At 45.3% G+C, this 25,344-nt stretch overlaps 1 protein-coding gene across 1 annotated transcript; it reads right to left on the bottom strand.

Moving 5' to 3' along the window:
• Positions 1-15,919: 15,919 nt before the first annotated feature.
• On the bottom strand, positions 15,920-17,089 carry LOC144697839 (interferon-inducible GTPase 5-like). Its single transcript, XM_078569815.1, has one exon. It carries the CDS (start codon positions 17,087-17,089, stop codon positions 15,920-15,922), a length of 1,170 nt encoding a protein of 389 aa, XP_078425941.1.
• Between the last annotated feature and the right edge of the window lie 8,255 nt (positions 17,090-25,344).

Here is a 25,344-nt window from a genome sequence, read left to right as displayed (position 1 = left end):
TGGTGGCATGATGGTATTGTCACTGGATTAGTAACCCAGAGACCAGGGTTAATGCTCTGGAGGCTGGGTTTCGATTCCCACCAGGTCTCATGATGACCCTGAAGCCATTGTTGCTTGTCATAAAAACCCATCTGATTCACTAATACCCTTTAGAGAAAGAAATATGCCATCTTCACCTGGTCTGGCCTGCATATGACTCCAGACCCACAGCAATATGGTTGACTCTTAAAATACCCAGAACTTACACCATGGACTGCAGCAGGCCAAAAAGATGGCTCACCACCACCTTCTCAAAAAAGATGCAAAGCGGTTTTCAAAATCATGAACAGTTTTGACAAACTGAAAGAATAAGGGTGTCCAGTAGCAGAAAAATTGCTAATCTGAGGACACAGATTTCAGAACTTTTTTTTAAGCAGTGTGTTGCTGTGATCTGGAAATCACTGCCTGAAAGGGTGCTGGAAGCAGATTCAAGAGCAACATTTTTGGGAGAATTGAATAAATAGTTGAAGGAAGAAATATCCAAGTCTAGGAGTAAAGAGCAGGGGAGTGGGACTAATTCGATAGCTACACTAAAGCGCTGGTACAAACACGATGAGCTGAACACCATCCATTAGCTCCTGTACCATCTGAAGACAATGGCAGATGATGATACCCGGAATGCTTCAGGTGGTAGAATATGGCCCATCAACATCAAAAGGGATGCAACACTGATTTTTCTTCCTTTCTTTCATGAAGGTGCTGTGTGATGGTGAGGTTCAATCCCAGTTACTGTTTACCCACCTGTACCCTGCCAAGTGGTAATTCTGAGCTTATGATCCTACACTGTGAGCTATAATAACGGTATTTTATTCAAGAAGCAAGTTTTCAGACCAAAGGCTGAATTGCAGTGTGACTTACATGAGGAAATTCACATAGAGACTAAATAATAAAGTTAAAAACATGGAAATATGACAATCAAATAGCAGAAACAGGTTCCAGTTGAAAACTAGCAGGAAAAATGTTTCCAGTGATAATAATAAACACAGACACCAGAACTGGAATAAAAGACAGGCTATTTTCTAATAATAACAGTGGCATAGTATAAGTGTAACAATTACAAACACAGGGTCTGATACAGTAAGAGTGCAGATGGGCCCAAAGGAAGAATAACAAAGGTTTGGCTCACCTTGAGTGTAACAAATACAGTATTTGTTCCAATAATAAGAGTTAGGCTGCAGTGTGTTAGTTAACACATCATTGGATCCAATGTGATGATAATGCAGTCAGTATCTAGTGCAGCAAAACCAAAGTTTGGGTCTCATCTAGCAATGTAAGTGAGTCATGGTCTATTAGTATAATATGATGTCAATGTGTTGCCTAATGTCTAATAACAGAGCCAAGGATCACTGCAATGGGAATGGGATGGGTTTAATGTAATAACACAGACATGGTCTAGTGGAATGGGAACTGATATCAATATTGACTAATTGGTGGCACTCTCACCCCGAGTCAGAAGGATGTGGGTTCAAGCCCCCTCCAGAAACTCGACCACATCATCCGAGCCGATGCTCCTGGTGTCATTATAAATGGGAGTCTCTGTTCTTTTGCCGAATATTTTCTTAGACTCAGAAGGAGTGAAGGGAATGACAGACGGGACAATTCTGGGCAGTTGCTCCATCCAGCAAAGCATTCCTGGGACATGATTGCAGGTTTGACGTGCCCATCCACTCCTTAAAAAAAATCTCTTCCTCTTTGGGTTTGTGAAGGGAGTTACGACTGCAGCACGTGGGGCTGACTGGAGTCTGGTGTAAAAATAATCACACAGGCCGACTCCAGTTCTTAATAACAGAGGTCACTTTAACTGCAGGGAACCTTACATTAAGTGAGGAAAGAGGCAGAATAAAGATCCGATTGTAATAGGAGGACAAGGTGTAAGGAAGCAATGATATTTGGGTTTCTGTGTTATGGTGAGTGTCACAGGGAGGTGTGTGATAAAATAGGAGTGGAAATGTCATGACAGAGACACGTGTGACTGACTCCACTTGACTGAGAGCTGTTGTACCCAAGGGGAGGGCAATGACGACATGGGGAACTCCAGAGATTTCTGTTATCTGAGGTGATAATGGTGCATCTGAGGAACTGAAAAGAATCGGTTCCTTCTCACCCTTGCCTGCAGTTCCCAAGTTGCACAGACACACAGGAAACAGATCTGACAGCTCGTAGAAACCAACGTTTTAAATCTTCTGTTTGAGACACATTATGATTGAAAAGATCAAATGTTAAAACCTCAGGAGAGGAAAATTCAGAATGTCACAAAGATCAGTGAACCGTCCAATTAGTTCCATTCACCATAACTCTGCCAATTTTCCCCTCTTCATTTATTGATCCAATTCCCTTTGAAAGTTGCTATTTTATCTGCTTCCAACCCCGTCAGTGTGTGCATTCCAGATCACATCAAATCACTGCGTAAAAATATTCTCCTCATCACCCCCTCTGGTTCTGTTGTCAAAATCATAAATCTGTGTCCTCTGGTTACAAACTCCTGCATCTGAAAACAGTTTCTCCCAGTTTTCTCCCTCCCTCTTCTCTGCCTTGGTTCAGTTCTCCAGCTCCTGTGTCTCTGATTCAGGGTCTCAGGCTGGACCCCAGCTGCCGCCGGGCGGGACACAGGAGGGGGGGCCCTCCCGGGTGGGTCTTAGCCGGACCCTGTGTCCGTCCTCCCAGTTTCTGAGCCCTCGGGCGGCCCGCGGTCTCCCCGTAATTTTTGAATCTCCCGCTCCGGAGCCTCTTCCCCCGAACCCGGCTCTGTCACCGGGAAGAAGCCCCGGAGCTGCAAACGCGGGACATGGAGGCTATGATCCGGGATTGCGGCCTACACCGGGTGTTTCTGAAGCCTCTCCCCCGACCCGCCGGCTCGATTCGGCCTCACTCACCCGCCGCCTCCAGTCAGTTTCTGTCTCCCTGCGGTTCCGACACCGGCCCGTCCGAACACCTGCACTGCGCATGCTCCAGTCAGAGCGACACTGCGCCTGCGCAACAATCGCCTGTTGTACAGATAGGGCACATTCTGCCTCTCGGTGAATGCTGGGTAAGTCCCACCGCCATTGACAACCTGTTTCATCGAATACAACATCATCTTTTGTGGTCTGTTTACGATTTGAACCCTGGATATAAAATGGTTAAGTCAGTTGACACAGTATCCATAGTTCTATCCTGGACTTGATTAACAGCAGGAAAAAACCCTCAATGTCAAATGTGAACTCACTGGATTCTTAGCAGGCGGTGTGAACGAGTGTGTCTTTTCTCGTAAACAGAACATTTAAACAGCTCCTCATCACCAATTGATTGTATATCAATTGCTTTGAACTTTTAAAGCTGGAGTGTTAACTAGTGGAAATACTGAATAGATCCCTCTGCGCATATAAAGTATCTGAATGGTCTCCCTCTGACGTGACTGTGTTCTTGTGTCAGTAAATGGGATGACCAAGTGAATCCCTGTCTACATACAGCTGGTGGACGGTGTATTTGTGGTGTGGTTGTACCCATGAGTTCCCAGTTCTGACATGCTTCGCAAACTCTTAATATAACGAATTCCATATTCTCACATTCCCCTGGTCAAAGAAAAGCAAAAATACTGTGGATGCTGAAAATATGCAATAAAAATAGAAAATGATGGAAATACTCTGATATTGAGCAACTTCCAGGTCAGAATTGACTTGATATGATGTGTTGCAGCCGTAGCATTTGGACGTTGGTAGGCACGAATGTGATCCACAACAACAACATTTGCAGTAAGTGCAGCTCGAGGAACTTCAGCTCAGAGTTGTTGAGCTGGAGCCTGAACTTTGGACAATAGGGAGAAAGTTGCCTGGACAATTTGATTCAGCAAGCAGCCACTCTCCTTAAGTTACATAATATCAGATTTAGTCTGTGGTCAGGGATGGGAGGGTGTGACTACTGGTGATACAGGTATGGGTATCAAGAAGGTAGCACTTTGCACTTGTCCAGTAAATTCAAAGTTCTTGGAGCCATGAGGACAGCAGCTTGATGTATGAGCAAAGTGACCATGTTACCGAGTTACAGGGGACCATTCAAGCTGGGGGTGGTGGGTGGCGGAGAGAACAGAGTGTAGGAACAGTCGGGGACTGTAGCCAAGGGTGTGAGTCCCGAATGCTGTGCAGCCTGCTCAGTAATGGATTTAAGGACATCTCCTCGGGCTGGAGAGTAATGTGGAGAGGGAGGGAGAGGGCCCAGTTATCGTGGTTCATGTAGGTACCAGCTACATAAGTATTATCGTGTAAAAGGTTCTGCTCAGGGAGCATGAGCAGCTAGGACCTAAATTAAAAAGCAAAAACAAAAGTAATAACCTCTAGATTACTGTCTCAGTCATCAGTAAATCGGTCAAAATGTTGAACGTTCAACAACTGGTGTCACAAGGGTCATTTGGAAGAACTCCTTCAGACTCATCCCATCTGGGTCACTAATGTCCTTTAGGGAAGGAAATCTGCCAACCTTACCTGGTCTGGCCCACGTGTGACTCCAGGCCCCAACAATATGATTGACTCCGAACTGCCCTCTGAAATGGCCTAGCAAGCCTCTCAGTTATACTCAAGGCAGCAACTCGCCACCACTTTCTCAAGGAGCACAGGGAGAGGCCATTCAGCTCCTCGGGCCTGCCCCCCCTCCCCCATTCAATAGGATGGCGGCTGATCTTCTGCCTCGACTCCACCTTCCCGCCCTATCCCTTCGCGCCCAAAATCCTATCAGTCACAGACTTGAATAGACTTAGCGACGGAGCATCCACAGCTCTCGGTGGGGAGTTGGGGGGGGGGGGGGGGGGGGGGGTTAGAATTCCAAAGATTCACAACCCTCCGAGTGAAGGAATTTCCCCTCATCTCAGTCCAAAATCGACGACCCCTCACCCTGAGACTGTGACGCCCCCGCCGCCCCCCATTATAGACTTTACAGCCGCAGGAGGGAAACAGTCTGTCAGCACCGACCCCGTCAAACCCTCGAAGAATGTTCAAAGTTTCAATCAGATCACCTCTCGTTCTTCCAAACTCCAGCGGTAACAGGCTCCCCTATTTCAATCTCACCTCGTAGGACGGCTCTCTCATAGGGATTCACGGAATGAGTAAGGAGGCCATTCTGCGCTTCACCCCCATGCCAGCATCCCAGGCATCAGTCTCGTGAACCCTCACTGCATCCCCACCAAAGGCAAGTCTCCTTAGCTAAGGAGACTGAAACTTGTGCACGTGTGCTCCAGGCGTGGTCTCGCCAAGGCCTTGTATAATGGCGGCAAAACTTCCTTACTCTTAAAACAGCACCTCCCTCGCAAGGGGAGAACCGACATGCCATTCGCCGCCCTTTATTGCTTGCTGCCGCCAGCGGGGCAGCTTGCCGCGTTACGGGTGTGGGGCACCCAAATTCTCCCACGTGTCAACGTTGGCCAGGGCTCCGCACGGTGGCTGAAGGGTGCAAAGCCAAAGCAGTTCGCTCCGGGGCGTCGCCCTGGCTCCCTTTGAGCGAGGGGAACTCGGCGAATCCCAAGTGAAATTTGCGCCGTTCTCCCTTTTGCCCCACATGCAATGATGATGATGATGATGGTGTGTGTGTGTGTGTGTGCACGTAACTCCTGCCATTTCGTCTTACCTGGACCTTTGGTGCTCTGAGACCCTTTACTGCCTTATTTCAACTCTTCAGCCTGCCACTGGTCACTTGCCTACCTCCAACCTGACACGCTTCGCTGAGTTGCTCTATTACTATGTCGCAACCTCTCCTATCTCTTAAAGCCTATCTTTCCTCTTAAGAGGGAAACTTTTCATTTAAGTCCAACAGTTCTGACATGCAGTCAGAGCCACGTTAGTTGGCCAATGTTTGGGTGACCTTTGACCCTGCCTAAACTGGCATCCCAATGAGGTCCTGGCTGCCTTTTATTTCACTTTTTAAAACAAATAAATACAAATAAACCCTGATTAGAGTAACCTTATTTCAAAAACTGTGTTCCCTCTTATAATGTTTTATTTCTACTTTATTCCATGACCAGCCCCTCCACCTCACACCCTCAAATAGCGTCGCTTCCCCCTCCATCTAACGGCTTAAATACATGGGCGGCCGCAGGGAGGGGGCGGGGACAGCCATCGCCACGCCCCCGCGACCAATCACGGCGGGCGCTTCTGTTTCGCCCATCGCGTGGCGGCGGCCCGCCGTCCAATCAGCTCCCCACCACCTCCAGACCCTGTGCGGGCGGAGGGCGGCTCGAGCTTTCCCGCCAACGGTCGGAATTCAAAATGAGGACCACGTGGTTGGGGTGGTTATTCGGCCCCTCCCGCCATTACAAGCCCCTTTCCCCAAAAATGCATCGCAAAAAGGCATTAACATGCTGAAGGATATGGGGACCTATCTTCTCAAAAGACATGAAGATGAAGACATTAAGATGACTGAAAAAGAGAACATCTTAAAAGGCATTCGCAAAAGGAGAGCACATCTTCTTAAAAGGCCAGGAGATGACTAAAAAGGACATATTTTCTCAAAAGGCATTAAGATGATTGATAAATAGAATACATCTTCCCAAATGACTGGAAAAGAGGACAAATGTTCTAAAATGCATTAAGATACAGAACATATCTTCTCAGAAGGCATTGAGATGACTGAAAAAGAGAACATATCTTCTTAAATGCATTAAGATAACCAAAATGAGGACATATACAAACATATGAACTAGGAGCAGGAGTAGGCCACAAGACCCTTCAAGTCTGCTCCGCCATTCAATAAAATCATGGCTGATCTGATTGTAACCTCCTCCTACCCCTGATAACCTTTCACCCCCTTGTCAATCAAGAATCTATGTAGCTCTGCCTTAAAAATATTAAAAAACCTTGCTTCCACCGCCTTTCAAATAAGAGAGTTTCATGACCCACCACCCTCCGAGAGATAAAATTTCTCCTCATCTCTGTCTTAAATGAGCGACCCCTTATTTTTAAATAGTGACCCCTAGTTCTAGATTCTCCCACGAGAAAACATCTTCTCCACATCCACTGACCCCTCAGGATCATAAATGTTTCAATCAAGTCACCTCTTACTCTTCTAAACTCCAGCGGATACAAACCTAAGCTGTCCAATGTTTCCTCATAAGACACCCATCCATTCCTGGTATTAGTCTAGTAAACCTTCACTGAACTGCTTCCAACGCACTTACAACCTTCCTTAAATAAGGTGACCAATACTGTACACAGTTCTCCAGGCGTGGTCTCACCAGTGCCCTGTACAACTGAAGCATAACCTCCCTACTTTTGTATTCAATTCACCTCGAATAAACTATTACATGCTATTAGCTTTCCTAATTACTTGTTGTATCTGCATACTAACCTTTTGTGATTCATGCACTAGGACACCCAGCTCATCCAGAATCTTAGATCTCTGCAATCTCTCACCATTTAGATAATATGCTTCTTTTTTATTCTTCCTGCCAAAATGAACAATTTCACATTTGCCCACATTGTACTCCATTTGCCTGGTCTTTGTCCACTCACTTAACCTATCTATGTCTCCCTCTTCATGTCCTCTTCACAGCTTACTTTCCTACCTATCTTTGTGTCGGCAGCAAATGTAGCCACCAAACCATCTGCCCCTTCATCCAAGTCATTTACATAATTTGTAAAAAGTTGAGGTCCTAGCATTGATCCCTGCGGCACACCACTCGTCACATCCTGCCAACCAGAGAAAATACATTTATGGCTACCCTCTGTTTCCTGTTAGCCAGCCAATCTTCTATCCATGTCAATACATCCCTACACCCACGAGCTTTTATTTTCCACAATAGCGTTTGTGTGGCACTTTATCAAATGCCATCTGAAAATCTAAGTACAGTACATCTACCGGTTCCCCTTTATCCATAGCACATGTGGCTCCTTCAAAGAAGGCCAATAAATTGGTTAAACATGATTCCCCTTTCAAAACACCATGTTGACTCTGCCTGATTGCTTTGAGTTTTTCTAAATGCCTTGCTATAACATCCTTAATAATAGCTTCTAACATTTTCCCTATGACAGATGTTAAGCTAACGAACCTGTAGTTTCCTGCTTCCTGTCTCCCTCCCTTCTTGAATAAAGGAATCACATTTTCTATATGCCTACCTAATGGAACCTTCCCAAAATCTGGAGAATGTTGAAAAGCTTCTTAAAAGGCATTAAGATGATCAAATATCTCCTCAAATGCATGGAGGCGGCATATTATAAGGCATTAAGATGACTGAAAAAGAGAGCATTTCTCAAAAGGCATTAAGATAATTGAACAAAGGAAAATATCTTCTTTAAAAAGCATTAAGATATGGAAAAAGGGAAAATATCTTCTTAAGAAGCATTAAGAGGATTGAAAAAGAGGACATATTTCCTTAAAAAGCATTAAGATGGCTAAAAAAGAACAAACCTCATCTAATTGCTGAAAAATTGGGAGGAAATATCGAAGGCAAGTTAATCAACGGTCAACGCCAGGATGGTTGATCAAGGCCAAATAATTGCCTCCATGTCCAAACAAGAGTTGTTAACACAAGCCATCAAGAGTCACTAAACTTTCTTGAGGTGCAACCACCCACTAAAAACTTAAATGTAGCCCAAAGAGTTTCGGGGGAGATGGCGGTGTAGTGGTACTGTCACTGGGCTAGTAATCCAGTGGTCCAGGCTAACGCTTAGGGGACACGGGTTCCGATCAAGAAGAATTAGCAGAAGCGACATATATTCAGAAAGAGGAACCTGTCCTCTGCAGGCAAAAGGAACATGTCCAGGCATTACGCCTTTTTTTGAATTAAACAAAAGCCTGAGGGGAAACAGTTCCCTTGGTGCATTGTCCAAAGTAACACCTTGACCAATCTGCTAAGTGCAAGACGAAAATCTTTGCTGCATGTCTCCTCAGCAATACACGACTCTTATCTTTTCTAAACAATTTGGTAGATATGTTGCCTTTATAAAGCACCTTTCATGACATCCCAAAGCACTTTACAAGTCAATGAAGTACTTTTGAAGTGTAAGCACTGTCGCATTGTCGGATTACCAATGTGATTACTGCTTTTTTCAGTGTCATTGGCCAAGAGATAAATGCTCATGGCACAGTAGGGATAATTCCCCTGCTCTTCTTTGGAATAGTACCCTTGCAATCCTTTACATCCACCCGAGAGGGCAGACGGGGGGTCCTCGGTTAAAGGCCTCATATGGCAGTGCAGCATTCCCTCAGCACTGCATCAGGAGTGTCAGCCCAGCTTGTGGGCTCGAGTCACTGGACTGGGCCTTGAATCTACAGCCTCTGACCCTGCGGCCAGGCTGCTAGCCAACAAGCTATGCTGGTTATACAGTCAGGCTTTGTATTCAAAAATCAGGGTAATTTGATTGAAGTGTATACAAGATCCGGAACGGCCTTGACAAGGTGGATGTCGAAAGGATGTTCCCTCTTATGGGTGAGTCCAGAACTAGGGGGCACTGTTTTAAAATTAGAGGTCGCCCTTTTAGGACAGAGATGAGGAAATTTTTTTTTCTCTCAGAGGGCTGTGCGACTTTCAAATTCTCTGCCTCAGAAGATGGTGGAGCCGGAGTAATTGAATATATTTAAGGCGGAGGTGGACAGATTCTTATGAGGCAAGGGAATCAAAGGTTACCGGGGTTAGATGGGAATGTAGAAATCGAAACACAAGAGGATCAGTCATGATCTTATTGAATGGCGGAGCAGGCTCGAGGGGCTGAATGGTCCACTCTTGTTCCTATTTCTTATGTTCTAATGTTCCAATCATGTCAATATTTCCTATGGGGAAAAATGTTAACATCTCCACTGTTAGAGGTGAATAAGATTAGGGCAGGTTTAGATAAAGTAGACAAAGTAAACATGTTCCCATTAGCGAGGTACAGGAGACACAGATTTAAGGTTTTGCACAGGGGATGCGGGGGTGATGTGAGGAAGAACTTTTTTACACAGCGAGTGGTAATGAACTCGATGCCCACGAGGGTGGTGGAAGCAGAGACGATGAATGATTTCAAAAGGAAATTGGGTGGAAACCTGATGGAAATAAACTTGCAGGGGTACGGGGATAGAGTGGAGGGAATGGGACTGACTGGATTGCTCTACAGAGGACCAGTATGGACTCGATGGGCCAAATGGCCTCCCTTCTAAGTGGTAATGGCTCATTGACTATCATCTGTGGCCTTATACCCTACTATTGAACAAAATGTTAAAGTCTCTTTTCCTACATATAGCCAAAAAATTTCTACACAAATTTCCATTTGCTTTTTCAACTCATTAAAACTTCTAGCATACAAATTGAGACTTTAAAAAAATTACACATTTCACATGAATAAATTTATCCATAGGGTTTTTATTTGAAAGGGCCGACTTTTCTACACGACAGCAGCACAGAAACAGACCATTCGGCCCATCTGCTGCATGCCAGTATTTATGCTCCACATGAGCCTCCTCCCACCCGCTTACCACACCCTTCTGTTCCTTTCTCTCTAATGTCTCTCCAACTTCCCTTTAAACATATCTGTGCTATCCACCTCAACCCCTCCCTGTGGTAGCGATTTCCACATTCTCATCACTTGCTGGGAAATGAAGTTTCTCCCGAATTCCCCATCGGAGTTTCCATTCAAAAGGTCTCAACCTCTTCCAGCACTTTGGGTTTAAGACTCAATATCCATTCACTTGCAGCTGTATTTTCACTGTCTAAATATATATCAAAGGCTCCCTCGTAGCTGGAATATAAGGGCACTGAGACAGACGAGTCACTGAATGTCCTGGTTCAACCCTCATCAGTGCGTGCATTACTTTTCAAAACTATGTAAATGAAATGCTAGAGAGGAAAACTTTAAAATGTTTATTTGGATAAAATTCCTGTTTAATATTTTGAAAGGTGGTGATAATTTGTGCAGTGATTTAACATCTCCTACTTGGGCAGCCCTTCAGGGTCGAGGATGACTTGCTTCCACTCCAGTCCAATGGGTTCTATGGTGGCTGAGAAGCCCAGCGTACCATCTGCAGACTGTGCCACATGCAGCGACAGCTGGAGATTGAAGGGTGGGGCAGATGGCTCCTTCACGGGTTTGCATCCTCTTTCGGACGCCTGGGCTTCACCTTCACAAAAGAACCTTCTCCATCCATTTTGGTCGGTCACAAGCCAGGGACTCCCATGAGTCGGTGTTACCTGGGGCGGGGGGAGGGGAAGGGGGGTGGGGAGGAAGAAGAGTCAATGAAGCGTCTCCTGCCTCCACTGAATTCTGAGTACAGCAGTTGCTTCCAGAGTCTGGTATCAGGCATATGAAAGAACTGTCCTGCGCACCAGAGTAGGTTTGGAGTGACTTGCGCCTCGCCACTGGCCATACTGGCTTGGGAAGAGGAAGCTGGTGTTGGATGGCCTTTCTAGTTTAAAGAAAATAAACTGCAGGAATGATTACGCATAATTATGCTTTTGAGGGACTCTGCATAGAGGTGGTTGGACATTTGACTCATTTTTAAGATTTTTTTCCCCCCCAAACACACCATATATTGGGAAGTCAAGGTGCCAAATGTGCTGATGTTGTAGCATATTAAATCATTCTGCTAGCATAGATGCTACCTAGAGGGACTCATCAACTTGGTAATGATATTCTTTGTTTGCCGATATGGAAAAATTTGAGGTTTAGTCGTCAGAATCCTCCAGGCCCATTTCAAACTCGCAGGCTTCCTATCTAAAATGGAACCCAATTTAATGGCTGCGGTCTTACCTTAAATCTGGCCCTTCCAAAGGGGCTTCCCTGAAGGAAATGTTCCCGATTTCGCTTTCTTTGGCACAGAGACCGAGGAACAGATGTAAGTGGTGTACAAAGTTAGGCATTTTATCTGTAATGGGGAGGGCCATGATGCAGAGTGGATATGAAGTACCCATTTACCTCAGGAGCTCTGTATTTGAGAGGACTGCCTAAGTGTGTCGGCACTCAAACAGAGGCAGTGTGTGCGCACGTGTGCGTGCAGGAGATTAATAGGAGTCAGGTTGTCTTGTTGGTTTTGAAAGATGGAAAGGATAGGGGTGTTAAGCTTGAGGTATAAGTAACTAGGTTAGATCTAATATTTGCATTTTTAGAGAAGTTGAGAGTTTGTTTGAATATCAAAGGGGAGTCAGCGATACCAAAAACCATCTTTACATTTCGCATGAGTTCCATAGGTAGAGTAGTGGGGTTACTATATTTTATTGACCCAAAAAGCAAAGACAAGACAGAAACAGAAAAAGATTTTATATGTGGAAGGGTTTGAGTTTCAAAGAGGTGTGAGAACAATGGAACTGGGATGGAAGGGGAAAGAGTTTAGGATTAGAGATAGCTGGAGCCCTGGGCCCGGAGAGGATGCCATTTGAACCGGCCATTCAGTCAACAGAAAAGTCCTGGGCTGCAACAAGCAGTTTTATTCTGAAGTGGATTCCAACAGAGTGGAAGAGGGTAGAGGTCATGTGCTATGCTTTTATTAAAGCTACAACACTTGGCCTTGTGTAATATTACTGGATTTTATAGTTAACCATCTATAAAAGGGACTGTTGCCTGGGAGGTGTTTACTTGTAGGTTTGACCAAGTAGAATTTTCCTTTTTTTTGGGGGAATGTTTTAAAAAAAAAACCTAACATCAATGGTGTAACTAATCTTGTGTGTTTACGTTTCCCTTTATTGTTGCTAATAAAACTCTTGCGATTTTAAGAAAGTAAAAGCATTACTGGACTTCTTACTAAGATCGGTACATCGCCTTTTTTTTGTATTATGTAAACAAGGGTATAGTCCATAAGACAAGTTTCCCTGAGATTTGGTTTGCACAACAATTAACACTGGCTGTGGTTATAACAATGGAAGATGGTCACACTCCCAAGGACCATCCGTGTAGCAAGGTACATGGAGACAAATTACTAGTGGACAACCAAAGGAATGGTTCAAGGATGCTTGTAGCCATGACACGAAGACCCTAAGCATCGACAATTGCACCTGGGAATCAATTCTTATGGGTTGGCATGCTATGCCACAAATGGTCAGTGGCAACAATCCCCAATGTCACTTGGCAGCTTCATGGTGCAGTGCCTGAGACAGAACCTGTCACTTGGCCTTCAAAGAGAAAGGTACACCAAGTGAAGACACCCCTCTGAATGGATCATTTGCTACCTGCCCACCATTGCCCACAGATTGACCTCACCAAGGGGAATGTTGGTATCCTTCAACAACCAGGAGACAAATTTAATGTCATTGGCAGAAGGATTAGATGGGCATAGAAACTGAACTGCCATATAAATATTGTGGCTACGAGAGGTCAGAAACCATGTGACAAGTAACTCATCTCCTGACTCCAAAGCCTGTCCACCATCTGCAAAGCACAAGTCAGGAGTGTGATGGAAAACTCCACTTGTCTGGATGAGTGCAGCTCCCACAACACTCAAGAAGCTCGACACCAACCAGGACAAAGCAGCCCCATTTGATTGGCACCCCATCCACAAACATTCACTCCCTCCATCAGTGACAGTAGCAGCAGTGTACACCATCTACAAGACACTGCAGGAATTCACCAAATCCCCTTCCAAGCACCTTCCAAACCCACAACCACCACCATCGAGAAGGACAAGGGCAGCAGACACATGGGAACACCACCACCTGGAAGTTGCCATCATTGTCACTCACCATCCCGAGTTGGAAATATATCAGCCATTTCTTCATTGTCATTGGGTCAAACTCCTGGAACTCCCTCCCTAACAGCACTGTGGGTGTATCTGTACCACATGTACTGCAGCTGTTCAAGGCAGCTCACTACCACCCTCAAGGGCGACTAGGGATGGATAATTAATGCTGGCCCAGCCAGCATAGCCCACATCCCATGAATGAATTTTTAGAAATTCATATGTGATGGGGTACAGGCAGCAACTTTACACACTTTTATTGGATGTGGACATCGCTGGCTTGGTCAGCATTTATTGCCCATCCCTAATTGACCTTGTTCAGACATTAAGAGTCAACCACATTGCTGTGGATCTGTTGTCACATGTAGGCCAGATAAGGACAAGAACATCTGAAGGTCAGTGAACCAGATGGGACTTTACAACAAGAAAAATGGTCAGACGTGGGGTCTATTTTTTTTTTTTTTTTAAATATAAATTTAATTCAAATTTCACCATTGGGATTTGGACCTAGGTCCCTGAGCATTACCCTGGGTCTCTGGAATACCAGCCTGGTGACAATACCACTACGCCACCACTTCCCCAAAAAATGCACTTGGAAATCTGCGTGTCATGCTGTAACCCACAAGGCTAGGGACCAATCCCAGTTGGCACAGACATGGGCTAAATGGCTTCACTATGCTGCAAATCAAAACAAAAATTGCTTTTAAAGTTATCCAGGGTTTGGGAACGTGTGTATACCTAATCCAGTTTCAGAAACATAACTACACAGTTATCATAGAGAAAAAATTTCAAGGTAGCTGACTCCAGGATAAATTGCATAAGTTATTCATTTTAATAAATCAATTCCTCACGAGTGACAGGCAGCTCCAACAAAAAGTCTTTGATGACCCACATACAAACCTGCATTTATGAAAACAGTATTTACAGGAAATTCTTGAACAGAACTGGAAAATGAAAAAGTGGATGACAAACAGGTTACATGCAGCAGTTAACAAAAAATGTTGAAGCCTTTAAAAATTTTTTTTTTTTTTTTAAGTCAACTGCAGTTAAACCCTTCACTAAAGCTACTTTGAAAAGTCAGATCAGTCTGTACACATTAATAATTTTATTTAAATTCTGAAGTTTCTCAAATAACCGTAGTGGGTTCAGTTATCAACTGGAAATAGACTGAAACGTTAAGTTGTGCGAATTTTGACACTCCCAATAGCATTCCTTTCGTGAAATAAAATGAGACTCACTCAGCTGTAATCTGTACAAGAAACAGCTTTGTTTACATTTTCAGCAAAAAAGAGTTTACTTGCATTGCTCAGAAATCACATCTTTCATTTCTTTTGCACACATTTGGCATTTCCTTATTGAATCCTGGCCTTTCACCCACCAACTCCCCCTGCAGTGACAAGTTTCTAATATCTCCTCCTGTTGGGAGGAGAGGAAAACAAAGCATTGCCGTCAATAGTCAGCCATTCTGCCAAAATATTGGGCTCAATTAATTAGTGTTGATGTGCTTGAAACAAAGGTTCATTTTTAAAAAAAAAAAATTGAAGTGTTGCATCATATCCCCAACTGCTCGACAACCACACTGGACTCAGGTTAAAGTCAAAAATATCACGCCCATCACCTTTAAAAGTGGAGAGTCAGCAATTCAATCTACACTAGGGCTTACAAAGACCGTCATTAGCTGTTTAATGATGGTGTTTACTATTACAACATCTACAAGAGCTATTGCTACGTTTAACATGGGAAGGATAGAAGAAATTATCCCCAATATTGCATCAACACTTGGATGTACAATACAGCTTAAAAGCTTACAAAAGAAAACACATCTGGGTTATGTTGCTCATTCAGACAAAGAGGGTCAGTCAATATGTTGCATTGACAACAGCTGCAGGGTTGCAGTAATGTGCTTAGGCAAAACTTCACACCCACCTAGCATGGTAGCTACCAGCTGCAGTGAAATACGAGTCTTGTAGTGCCTAGCCTTCAATTTTGGCCCATGCCCATGTGAACTGCCAAGTAGAATTTCATCTGAAGGTCTTGGGATGAAATGGATATGTTTTGTACTTTCAGAAGAGAAGGCATTGTGCATTAACAATCTTGGACTGGCAGAGCATGGAATGCCTCTGCAACAAAGGTTACATTGCAGACTATGGAGGAAAAGAATAGGGAATTAAGCCACGTCACCTACCAGAGGATACCAACGTTGGCCTTTGATACTGAAGTTGAGCTTTGCTCTCCCTTCATGTGTACCAAACACCATTAGATTGTTGGGCCTCAAACAATGTTATTCACCCTTCAGTACATCCTCCATTTTCCTCTGAACACGGCAGGCATCGTCCGTAAACTTCTGCAGCATGGTATCCAACAAGCGGATGGTGGAAGCCCCAGACAGCTTCCCTCCAGGCAGGGTCTCGAGAAAGGGAATCCACTTCACGTAGCTGTGGGAGACCGACGCGTTTATCTCCGTCCACTTCAGCAGCTCCTCCGAGACTCCCTTCTCCGTCAGCATCTTTGCCATCGTGGTCTGGATCTCATCCGAGAGGACAAAGGTCGGCTGGCGAATCAGCTTGGCCCTTTTGCTCAAGGCCGGGTAGTCCAGCCCTAACAGGACGCGGTAAAGCCGGATCTCGTTGTACAGAAAGTGGACATTGGCCTGGTAAGGCAGCTGCTCGATCGGGATGGGGTCGATGAGGCAGCTGTAGACCGCCGACACCGGAATGAACTCCCTCAGGGAGTGCTTCAGCTCCATCTTGTTGGCCAGGTAGTGCAGGGAGAGCAGCAGGGCGTGTTTCTGGAGTGGAGGAGAGGAATTTCTCTGCAGAGCCCGGACGCACTCCAGAAAGTCGAACCTGTCAACCTGGTGGCAGGAGACACAGAAGAAGTGAGCAATCGCGTATTCAATGTCCAGGTTTTCAAAGTAGCCGGCGGTGAAAACATTCAGGACGTCCTCAACGAACTCCTTGTCCCTGTAGCCAGGAGGGCCCAAGTCAATCTTGGTGCGAATGAGGTAGAACTGCTTGCCAACCCGCCTGAGCTCGCTGGCAAGGGCTGCGACCTCCCACGTGAACCACGTCGATGACAGGATGAAGAAGCCGACGTACTTGTCGACGTCCACCGCCTTCAGGTAGTGGCCCGACGAGAAGCCGGATCCCCGAACGCTGGGCAGCTCCCAGAACACAGAGCTGGGGTTCCCCGGCCGGCTGTAAGGAGCCGGCTTTGTCACCTGTTGGGCGGGGCCGGTGGGTGCCGCGCCATCTTCGCCATCCTTGTAACCCATGACTGAATTAATGAAAGCAGACTTCCCCGCTCTCGGGGTCCCGGTGACCGCCACATGAACCGTCACGCTTTCCAATCTGCTCCTCTCAGCTTTCACCAAAGATGCCACTTCGGATATCCCGCCACGGCTCATGGCATCTGAAAATCTTCCTATAATCCCCTCAATTTCCAAATCCATGCTCGTAAACTGAGAGAAAAATAAACCATAGTTAGAATCTAATCTACAGCGTAGAAGAAAGAATGAACACACCAATGAGCTCCAAGAGTCCTCCTTCCGTTTCTAAGACCCACAAACACACGTGGGAGGAGAGAGGGAGTGGAGGTGCCACATAATGGATGGCACTAGTAATCCAGAGACACAGGGCAATGCTGTATGGGCCCGGGTTCAAATCCTGTCATGGCAGATGGTGGAATTAGAATGCATAAAAATCTGGTACTAAAAATTTAGTGATGGCCACGAACCCATCTGGTTCACTAATGCCCTTTCGGGAAGGAAATCTGCTGCTGTCCTTACCTGGTCTGGCCTACATGCGGTTAATTCTGACACCCACGCCCCATGAATGAATCAAAAAATTAACTCAATGCCAACTGAGGGAAGTCACCTTTTTCTCAGGCCTTGAGGAAACAGACAGGTCACTTTGTATAGATGGAGGCCTGATTTTAATCTCTTGCGTGCTAGTCTGCTAGATACAACAACAAGATTTGTCACACAAGGAGGCCATTCGATCTGTCAACTGAGCAATTCAGCTAGTGCCATTCCCCTGTAGTCCTGCATATTCTGCTGTCCTGTAGCCAAGATCTCACTATTTTTAAGAAACTTAAATGGCTAAATTACATGTTTGAAAAAACCTGGATGAAGGCTTACAAATGACTGGAGCTATTGCTGGCCGACTCAAAAAGTAACTTCCTGGCACTTAGAACAGCTGCCACTTCGTTATCTCTGAAGAGATGCCAATGATTGTTGTGACTGCAAAGATCAAATCCAAGGGAATTGTACAAAAACCAATTACATTTCTAAGGCCAAGGCCTGGCCAACAGAGAAGACCAGTCTGATGGTTCAAAGGACCCCAAAACCTCTTGGAAATGATTAATGGTTGAAACATTAACCATCAAGAATCCAGACTATGGAATATAAATAAATCCTTTGTCCGAACCAAAGTGGAGAAGTGGGAGTCATATCACATGATTCCCCCACCACCCTAGCTGGGAGAACCAGTTACCCTGCCTTGTGGAGCTGCGAAGCAGATTGCTATCTTCCATAGAAGAAGTGGCAGCAGAGCCAGGACTCTGTCCAAGTTTAAATGGCCCTAGTCCCCATCTACACTGTTTCTACTGGAACTTACTGCACCAGTGCCTACAAAGCTAATTAATCTCATCATAGAAGTTCTGCGCACTGGAAAATTGAATTATCCAGGATTAGTCTTCAACCTGCCGACTCTGAAAGGAATACATCATTGGACCTTTGATTCTGGACTCCAGTGAAATAATTCCTATTTTCTGTGGTCTTTGCCCTGTACTTCTTCCTTTATCCCTCTTTTGTATGAATGTAAAAGTGGGTGGGGGTGTGTGGTGTGGCAAACCCTGCTTTGTACGTGTAAAATAAACTCCTCCGATTCTACCCTCGAGTTTGCTGTGGAGTGGTTAATAAAAATTGGATCACATCAAAACGGAGGCTTGGGGAAAAAAATGCCACCACTTTTGAAATCATTCATACCCCCCACTTCCACCGCCCCTCGCGGTGTTAAAAAATAAAAATCCTCTTCCTCTTCCTCTTCCTCTTCCTCTTCCTCTTCCTCTTCCTCTTCCTCTTCCTCTTCCTCTTCCTCTTCCTCTTCCTCTTCCTCTTCCTCTTCCTCTTCCTCTTCCTCTTCCTCTTCCTCTTCCTCTTCCTCTTCCTCTTCCTCTTCCTCTTCCTCTTCCTCTTCCTCTTCCTCTTCCTCTTCCTCTTCCTCTTCCTCTTCCTGCCCTACACACCCCGTCTCTTAACTAAAATCTGTGTTCATAGTCCTTGGTATAATCAGTATCATCAGCTTTTCCTCTTACAGGTACAACGTGGAGAAGCTGGGATTGCTCTCTTGAGAATGGAGAAGCTTAAGAGGACATTGAAGTTCTTAAAAAAAAAAAATCACAAACCGTTCAATGGCAGCAGAGTTAGATTTTAAACGGGGGATTGCTGAAAAAACCGTAGCAACACGAGAAACTTTTTTTTTAAAAAAACGCTTGTGAAATGATGGCAGCAACAGATTCTAAAACGAATATTCCTATTTCTGTAACTTTAAGGCTACAGGGGACACCACAAGAGCGGAACTAATCAGATAAGAGTCAGTACATGCAGGGTGGGCTGAACGGCCTCCCCGTGCTGTACAAATGCAGAAACTGTTCAGCCTGCAGATGGTCAACGGTGATGGTCGAGCATTCAGCTGGACGGCAGTGTAAATAAATGCAGGATTAATTACATCTAATGGAGGCAAGTCCCATATGCAAGAAGTCAACCAAACCCATTTCTACTCGGATGTAGAGAGGACAACCGCAAGGCACAGGGCCCTCTATGACCAGTTGTCTATGTTAGTGCGCGGGTAAATCATTGCTTCAAAAGATCTCAAGCAGGCTATCAGGGTCACTGACCAGGGGAAGTCAATTCTGACAGCATAGAACTAAACAATCCACTCAAATTCAACCTTTTGATTTGCACATCAATCCAAGAAATGCTATGATACAATGCCAAAAGTATCTTTACAGTGCAAGAGGACAACACTTGGCCCGTTGTGTCTGCACTGGCTCTCTGAAAGAGCATTCTGCATAGTCCCACTCCTCTGCCTTATCCCTGTAACCTCGCACGCTTATCAGGGAGCAATCCAATTTCCCTTTGAATAGCTCAGTTGAACCTGCCTCCACCACCCTTTCAGGAAGTTCGTTCCAGACTCCAACCACTCTCTGGGTGAACACATTTTCCTCACCACATTTACTCCTTTTCCCACAATTATTTTGAATTTGTGCCCTCTAGTTCTTGATGTTCTCTTGAGTGGGAACAGTTTCTCACTATTTACCCTGTCCATACCCCTCAGGATCTTGAATCTCTCTTATCTAGTCTGTTCTCAGCCTTATTTTCTCCAAGAGAGTCCCAGCCTATCCTTATAGCTGCAGTTCTTTATCCCAGTTATCATTGAGAATCTAGAGAATATATCAACCAATATTTTCTTTGGAACATAGGGAAACCTAATACAACCCCTCCTGCCCACACCAGTGGTAATGCTCCAGTCAAGCCTCCTCCCACTTAACTCAGTATACCTCTATTCCCATTTCCCTAATGTATTTAAAGGGGAAAGATGGATAAATACATCTACACTAAATACCTCAACTACTCCTTGTGGAAGCGAGTTCCACATTCTCCTCCACTCTCTGGGTAAAGAAGTTCCTCTTGAATTCCCCACTGGATTTATTAGTCACAATCTTATATTGATGATCCCTAGATCTGGTCTCCCCCATAAATGGAAACCTATTATAATCACATTCATATGTTTAAAGACCCCAGTCAGCATCTAAAAGCTAAGTACTAGGGAACATGATTGGGTGATTCTCAAAAAAACAAGCCAGAATATCCAATTTAGAACAAAGTCAGATTTTTCACTGTAAAATAATGTAACATTACAACTCAGTCAGAACTCTAGACTAGCAACTCAAATTAATGAGCATCGTTATTTGTCAGGAAAATCAATAGCATTTCAAATCAAATTAATTGTGCAAAGCTGCTCAGTGGCCTGATCAATCTATCACTGCAGTGCTTAGCACATTTAGATTTAACATATATCTCCACCAAGACAGCATTATTCAACTGAGAGATTACATCGTGCTAAAAAGGGACTGGAAATTAATTACAGACACCAAACATTCACTTTCCCTCTCCCACAAACCATTTCTATCTCAATTTCGAATCAGTTTTCTGGTTTAGGCTGGAGGCCAACAGCTCCAACGAACATTAGTCATATTAAAGGAGGATCGACTCTGCACTACCAGTCACAATTACAGGACAAAAAGGTAGCTCTTTCAAATAAACCAACACAAATAGCCTTCTTCCTCTTGGACATGTTATTCCATGAATCATTTACTAAGAATCTTTAATGGTTTTGGAAAAGTCTCTGAGCTCACTGGAAACATTCAGATCCACCCTATTTTGTTTAGTGGAAGGACAGACAAGGAGCTGCTCAGCAATTCAAATTTCCAAAAACGCAAAGAGAACGTTGCTTCAAGAGCTTTTAGGTTCCTCACTCACCACAGAAGTAACAAGCATGCTAAAAACGGATAGTAGTGCTATGACAAAGATGAGGGGAACAATGGGTTTTTTCCTCAATAGTTCACAAAAACTGTTACCAGCCATTTTAATTCTCTACCTTACTCTCACTCCAACCTCTGTCCTCAGCCTGCTCCACTATTCCAGTGAAGCCAAAGGAACAGCACTTCATCACTCCAACCTCTGTCCTCAGCCTGCTCCACTATTCCAGTGAAGCCCAAGGAACAGTACTTCATCTCTCGAATCAGACACTACCTATAGCCTTCAAAGTTCAACAATTTCAGACTAACCTCTGCCCCCATTTTGTTTCCTTTGCCAGTTTCATTTTTACTTTTTTTTTTAAAGCATTCAGACAACAGGTGCTCTTAAAATTTCTGCCATTCACACCTATAGACACATTTTGCTTCTTTACTTATCCCAAAACTAATTTCCTTAACACCACAAAACCTCCCATCCTTCAATCACTTACATTTCAATTTTGAAAGCAATCATCTCCACTTGCTGAAAATCTATTCCATTTCTATCTTTACTCAGTTCTGATAAGAGGTCCTCAGCCTGAAACATTAACTCTACTTGCTTTTCTCCTTTCTCCCCACAGATAGTGCCCAGCCTGCTGATTGCTCCCAACATTTCCTGTTTGTCTTCAACTGAAGGCCCATCATCCACTTACCTGGCTGAATATCCTCCACTAACCATCCAATCACACAGCTCTGCCAAATGCTCCCACAGCTTTTATATAATGCTAATTGATCTCTTCTGACTATTTAACTGAAGCACCTATGTCAATTTGTAAAAGGTGCAGCCCAGTTTCCATTGACTCATTGTCGCCTCTCAGAATATTTATTATGTAACATCTCCACCATCTGATTGAGCCAATTATTGGTTAATGGAAGCAAAGGGGCATCCAAAGTGACTAACTTGACTCAGAAACCAGCTGTGAAATGTTGCATCCACTTAGACATGATAATGGTGAAGTAAAATGGCCACCCCCATGGGACACGACAGTTAATTAGTAGTCAGGGTGCAAAGGGTAGTAATCTCGCCCCCGAATCAAAAGGTTGTAGATTTGTAGTCCCATTCCAAAGACATGAGCACAACATCAAGTCTCACACTCCTCAGTGCCAGTACTGAGAGTGTGCTGCCCTGTCAGAGGGCCAGTACTGAGAGAGTGCTGCTCTGTCAGAGGGTCAGTACTGAGGATGATCTGCACTGTCAGAGAGTCAGCACTGAGGATGATCTGCACTGTCAGAGGGTCAGTACTGAGGAGCGCTGTACTGTCAGAGGGTCAGAATTGAGGATCGCTGCATTGTCGGAGGGTCAGTACTGAGAGAGTGCTGCAGTGTTGGAACGGTGATCAGTACAGAGGGAGTACTGCCTCTTAGAGGGTTAGCACTGAAGGCAAGATGTACTGACGGTGTGCTGCACTGTTAGGGGTGGGGAGGTTGAGTACTGAGGCAGCGCCGCCCTGTCGGAGGGTCAGTACTGAGGGAGTGCTGCACTGTCGGAGGATCAATGCTGAGAGAGTGCTGCACTGTTGGACGGTCAGTACTGAGGGAGTGCTGCACTGTCAGAGGGTGAGTACTGAAGGAATGCTAGACTGTTGGAGGGTCAGTACTGAGGGAGTGCTGCCCTGTCGGAGGGTCAGTACTGAGGGAGTGCTGCACAGTGAGAGGATGAGTATTGAGGGAATGCTGCACTGTTGGAGGGTCAGTATTGAGGGAGCGCAGTACTGTCGGAGGGTCAGTATTGAGCGAGTGCAGCACTGTCAGAGGGTAAGTACAGAGGGAGCGCTGCACTGTTGGAGGGTCAGTACTGAGGGAGCGCTGCCCTGTCGGAGCGTCAGTACTGAGGGAGTACTGCCCTGTCGGAGGGTCAGTACTGAGGGAGTGCTGCCCTGTCGGAGGGTCAGTACTGAGGGAGTGCTGCCATGTCGGAGGGTCAGTACTGAGGGAGCGCTGCCCTGTCGGAGGGTCAGTACTGAGGGAGCGCTGCCCTGTCGGAGGGTCAGTACTGAGGGAGTGCTGCCCTGTCGGAGGGTCAGTACTGAGGGAGCGATGCCCGGTCAGAGGGTCAGTATTGAGGGAGCGCTGCACTGACGGAGGGTCAGTATTGAGGGAGTGCTGCACTGTCAGAGGATGAGTCCTGAGGGAATGCTGCACTGTCGGAGGGATGACATTCGGATGACACGTTAAACTGAGGCCCTGTCTTCTCCAGTTGGCATTTAGCAGCTAATTCTCTTCAACTGAATTGCTTGTTACCTTTGATGTGCTCCATGCAACACACCTTCCTGTGGAACTAAGAAATTATTGGGATGATCAATGATTACTGGCCATCTTCTAGTTGTCTCTATCAATGTATGACATTTCATACCCCCATCCTCTAGACATGCTTACACAGGGCTAGGAATTGGTATGGTTAAAATTAAAAACTTTTTTTTAAAACTTAAAGATAGTTTGTCCTGTTGTAAAATTGTTTTTTCATTCTTTCATTTATTGCCCATTCCTAATTGCCCCTTGAGAAGGTGGTGGTGAGCTGCCTTCTTGAACAGCTGCAGACCCTGTGGTGGAGGTACACCCACAGTGCTGTTAGGGAGGGAGTTCCAGCGATAGTGAAGGAACGGCGATATACTTCCAAGTCAGGATAGTATGTGACGTGGAGGAGAACTTCCAGGTGGTGGTGTTCCCATTTATCTGCTGCCCTTGTCCTTCATGGCGATGCAGGTTGCAGGTTTTGGACGTACTGTCAAAGGATCCTTGGTGAGTTGCTGCAGTGTATCTTGTAGATGGGGCACACTGTTGCCATTGTGCGTCGGTGGTGGAGGGAGTGAATGTTTGTGGATGTGGTGCCAATTAAGCGGGCTGCTTTGTACTGGATTGTGTCGAGCTTCTTGTGTGTTGTGGGAGCTACACTCATATAGGCAAGTGAAGAGTATTCCATCACACTCCTGACTTGTGCCTTGTAGATAGTGGACAGGCTTTGGGAAGTCAGGAGGTGAGTTACTCACCTCAGAATTCCCAGTCTGTAGCTCTTGTAGCGATAGTATTTTATATGGCTCGTCCAGTTCAGTTTCTGGCCAATGGTATCCTCCCAGGGTGTTGACAGTGGGGGTTTCAGTGATGGTAATGTCATTGAACATCAAGGGGAGATGTTTAGATTCTCTCTTGTTGGCAATTGTCATTGCCGGGCACTTAATGATTCACGAATGTTACTTAAGGAAATGGTTCAAATTGTTCATCCCCCAAGATGCTCCTGAGTTTAGTGTGTCACTGTACAAGTTAGCTGAGTGCACTGCTAAGGTTATACTGAATGGCGAAGTTTAATCAGTCAGACAATAGATTATTAGGCAAGAAGGGGCCATCATGGAGCAGAAGGGCCTGCTCCGCCATTCAATAAGATCGTAGCTGATCTTCTACCTCACTCCACTTCCTCGCCTGACATATCCCCATATCCCTTAATATCCAAAAACATATCAATCTCAGTCTTGAATATACTCAACGTCTGAGCATCCACAATTTTTTAAGGCAGGGAATTCCAAAGGTTCACAATGCTCTGAGCGAAGAAGTTTCTCCTCATCTCAGTCCAAAATTGCCAACCCTTTATCCTGAGGCTGCGCCGGCCCGCCCACCTACCACCCTACCACCCACCCACCACCCACCACCCACCCACCACCCACCACCCCCCCCTCCCCCCGCCCCCGCCCCCGTTCTGCCTCTCCAGCCAAGGTGGAAATCCGGACTTGGAAATATATCGCCGTTCCTTCACTGTCGCTGGGTCAAAATCCTGGAACTCCCTCCCTAACAGCACCGTGGGTGTACCTACACCACATGGACTGCAGCAGTTCAAGAAGGCAGCTCAACACCACCTTCTCAAGGGGCGATTAGGGATGGACAATAAATGCTGGCCCAGCCAACGAAGCCCACATCCTGTGAACGGTTTTTTTTAAAAAGTGATCGCTTATTGCCTCAAATTCTAACTTGATGGTGGACAGATTGGCATATGGCATTTTTTTCAGGCACCATCTCGTTTCTGGGTCAGCTTTGCTGAATCATCTAGCACAGTGTGCCTGACTAGAGATCTATAAAGATTTCAGCTTTCCATCACAATCTGTAAAGTGAGACAAGGACAGAGGTCACATCTCTAACCAA

The sequence above is a fragment of the Cetorhinus maximus genome, chromosome 23 (assembly GCF_964194155.1).
Source record: "Cetorhinus maximus chromosome 23, sCetMax3.hap1.1, whole genome shotgun sequence".
NCBI lineage: Eukaryota > Metazoa > Chordata > Chondrichthyes > Lamniformes > Cetorhinidae > Cetorhinus > Cetorhinus maximus.
Note: the sequence above shows the minus strand (reverse complement) of the source record. Positions and strands in the feature narration are given on the sequence as shown.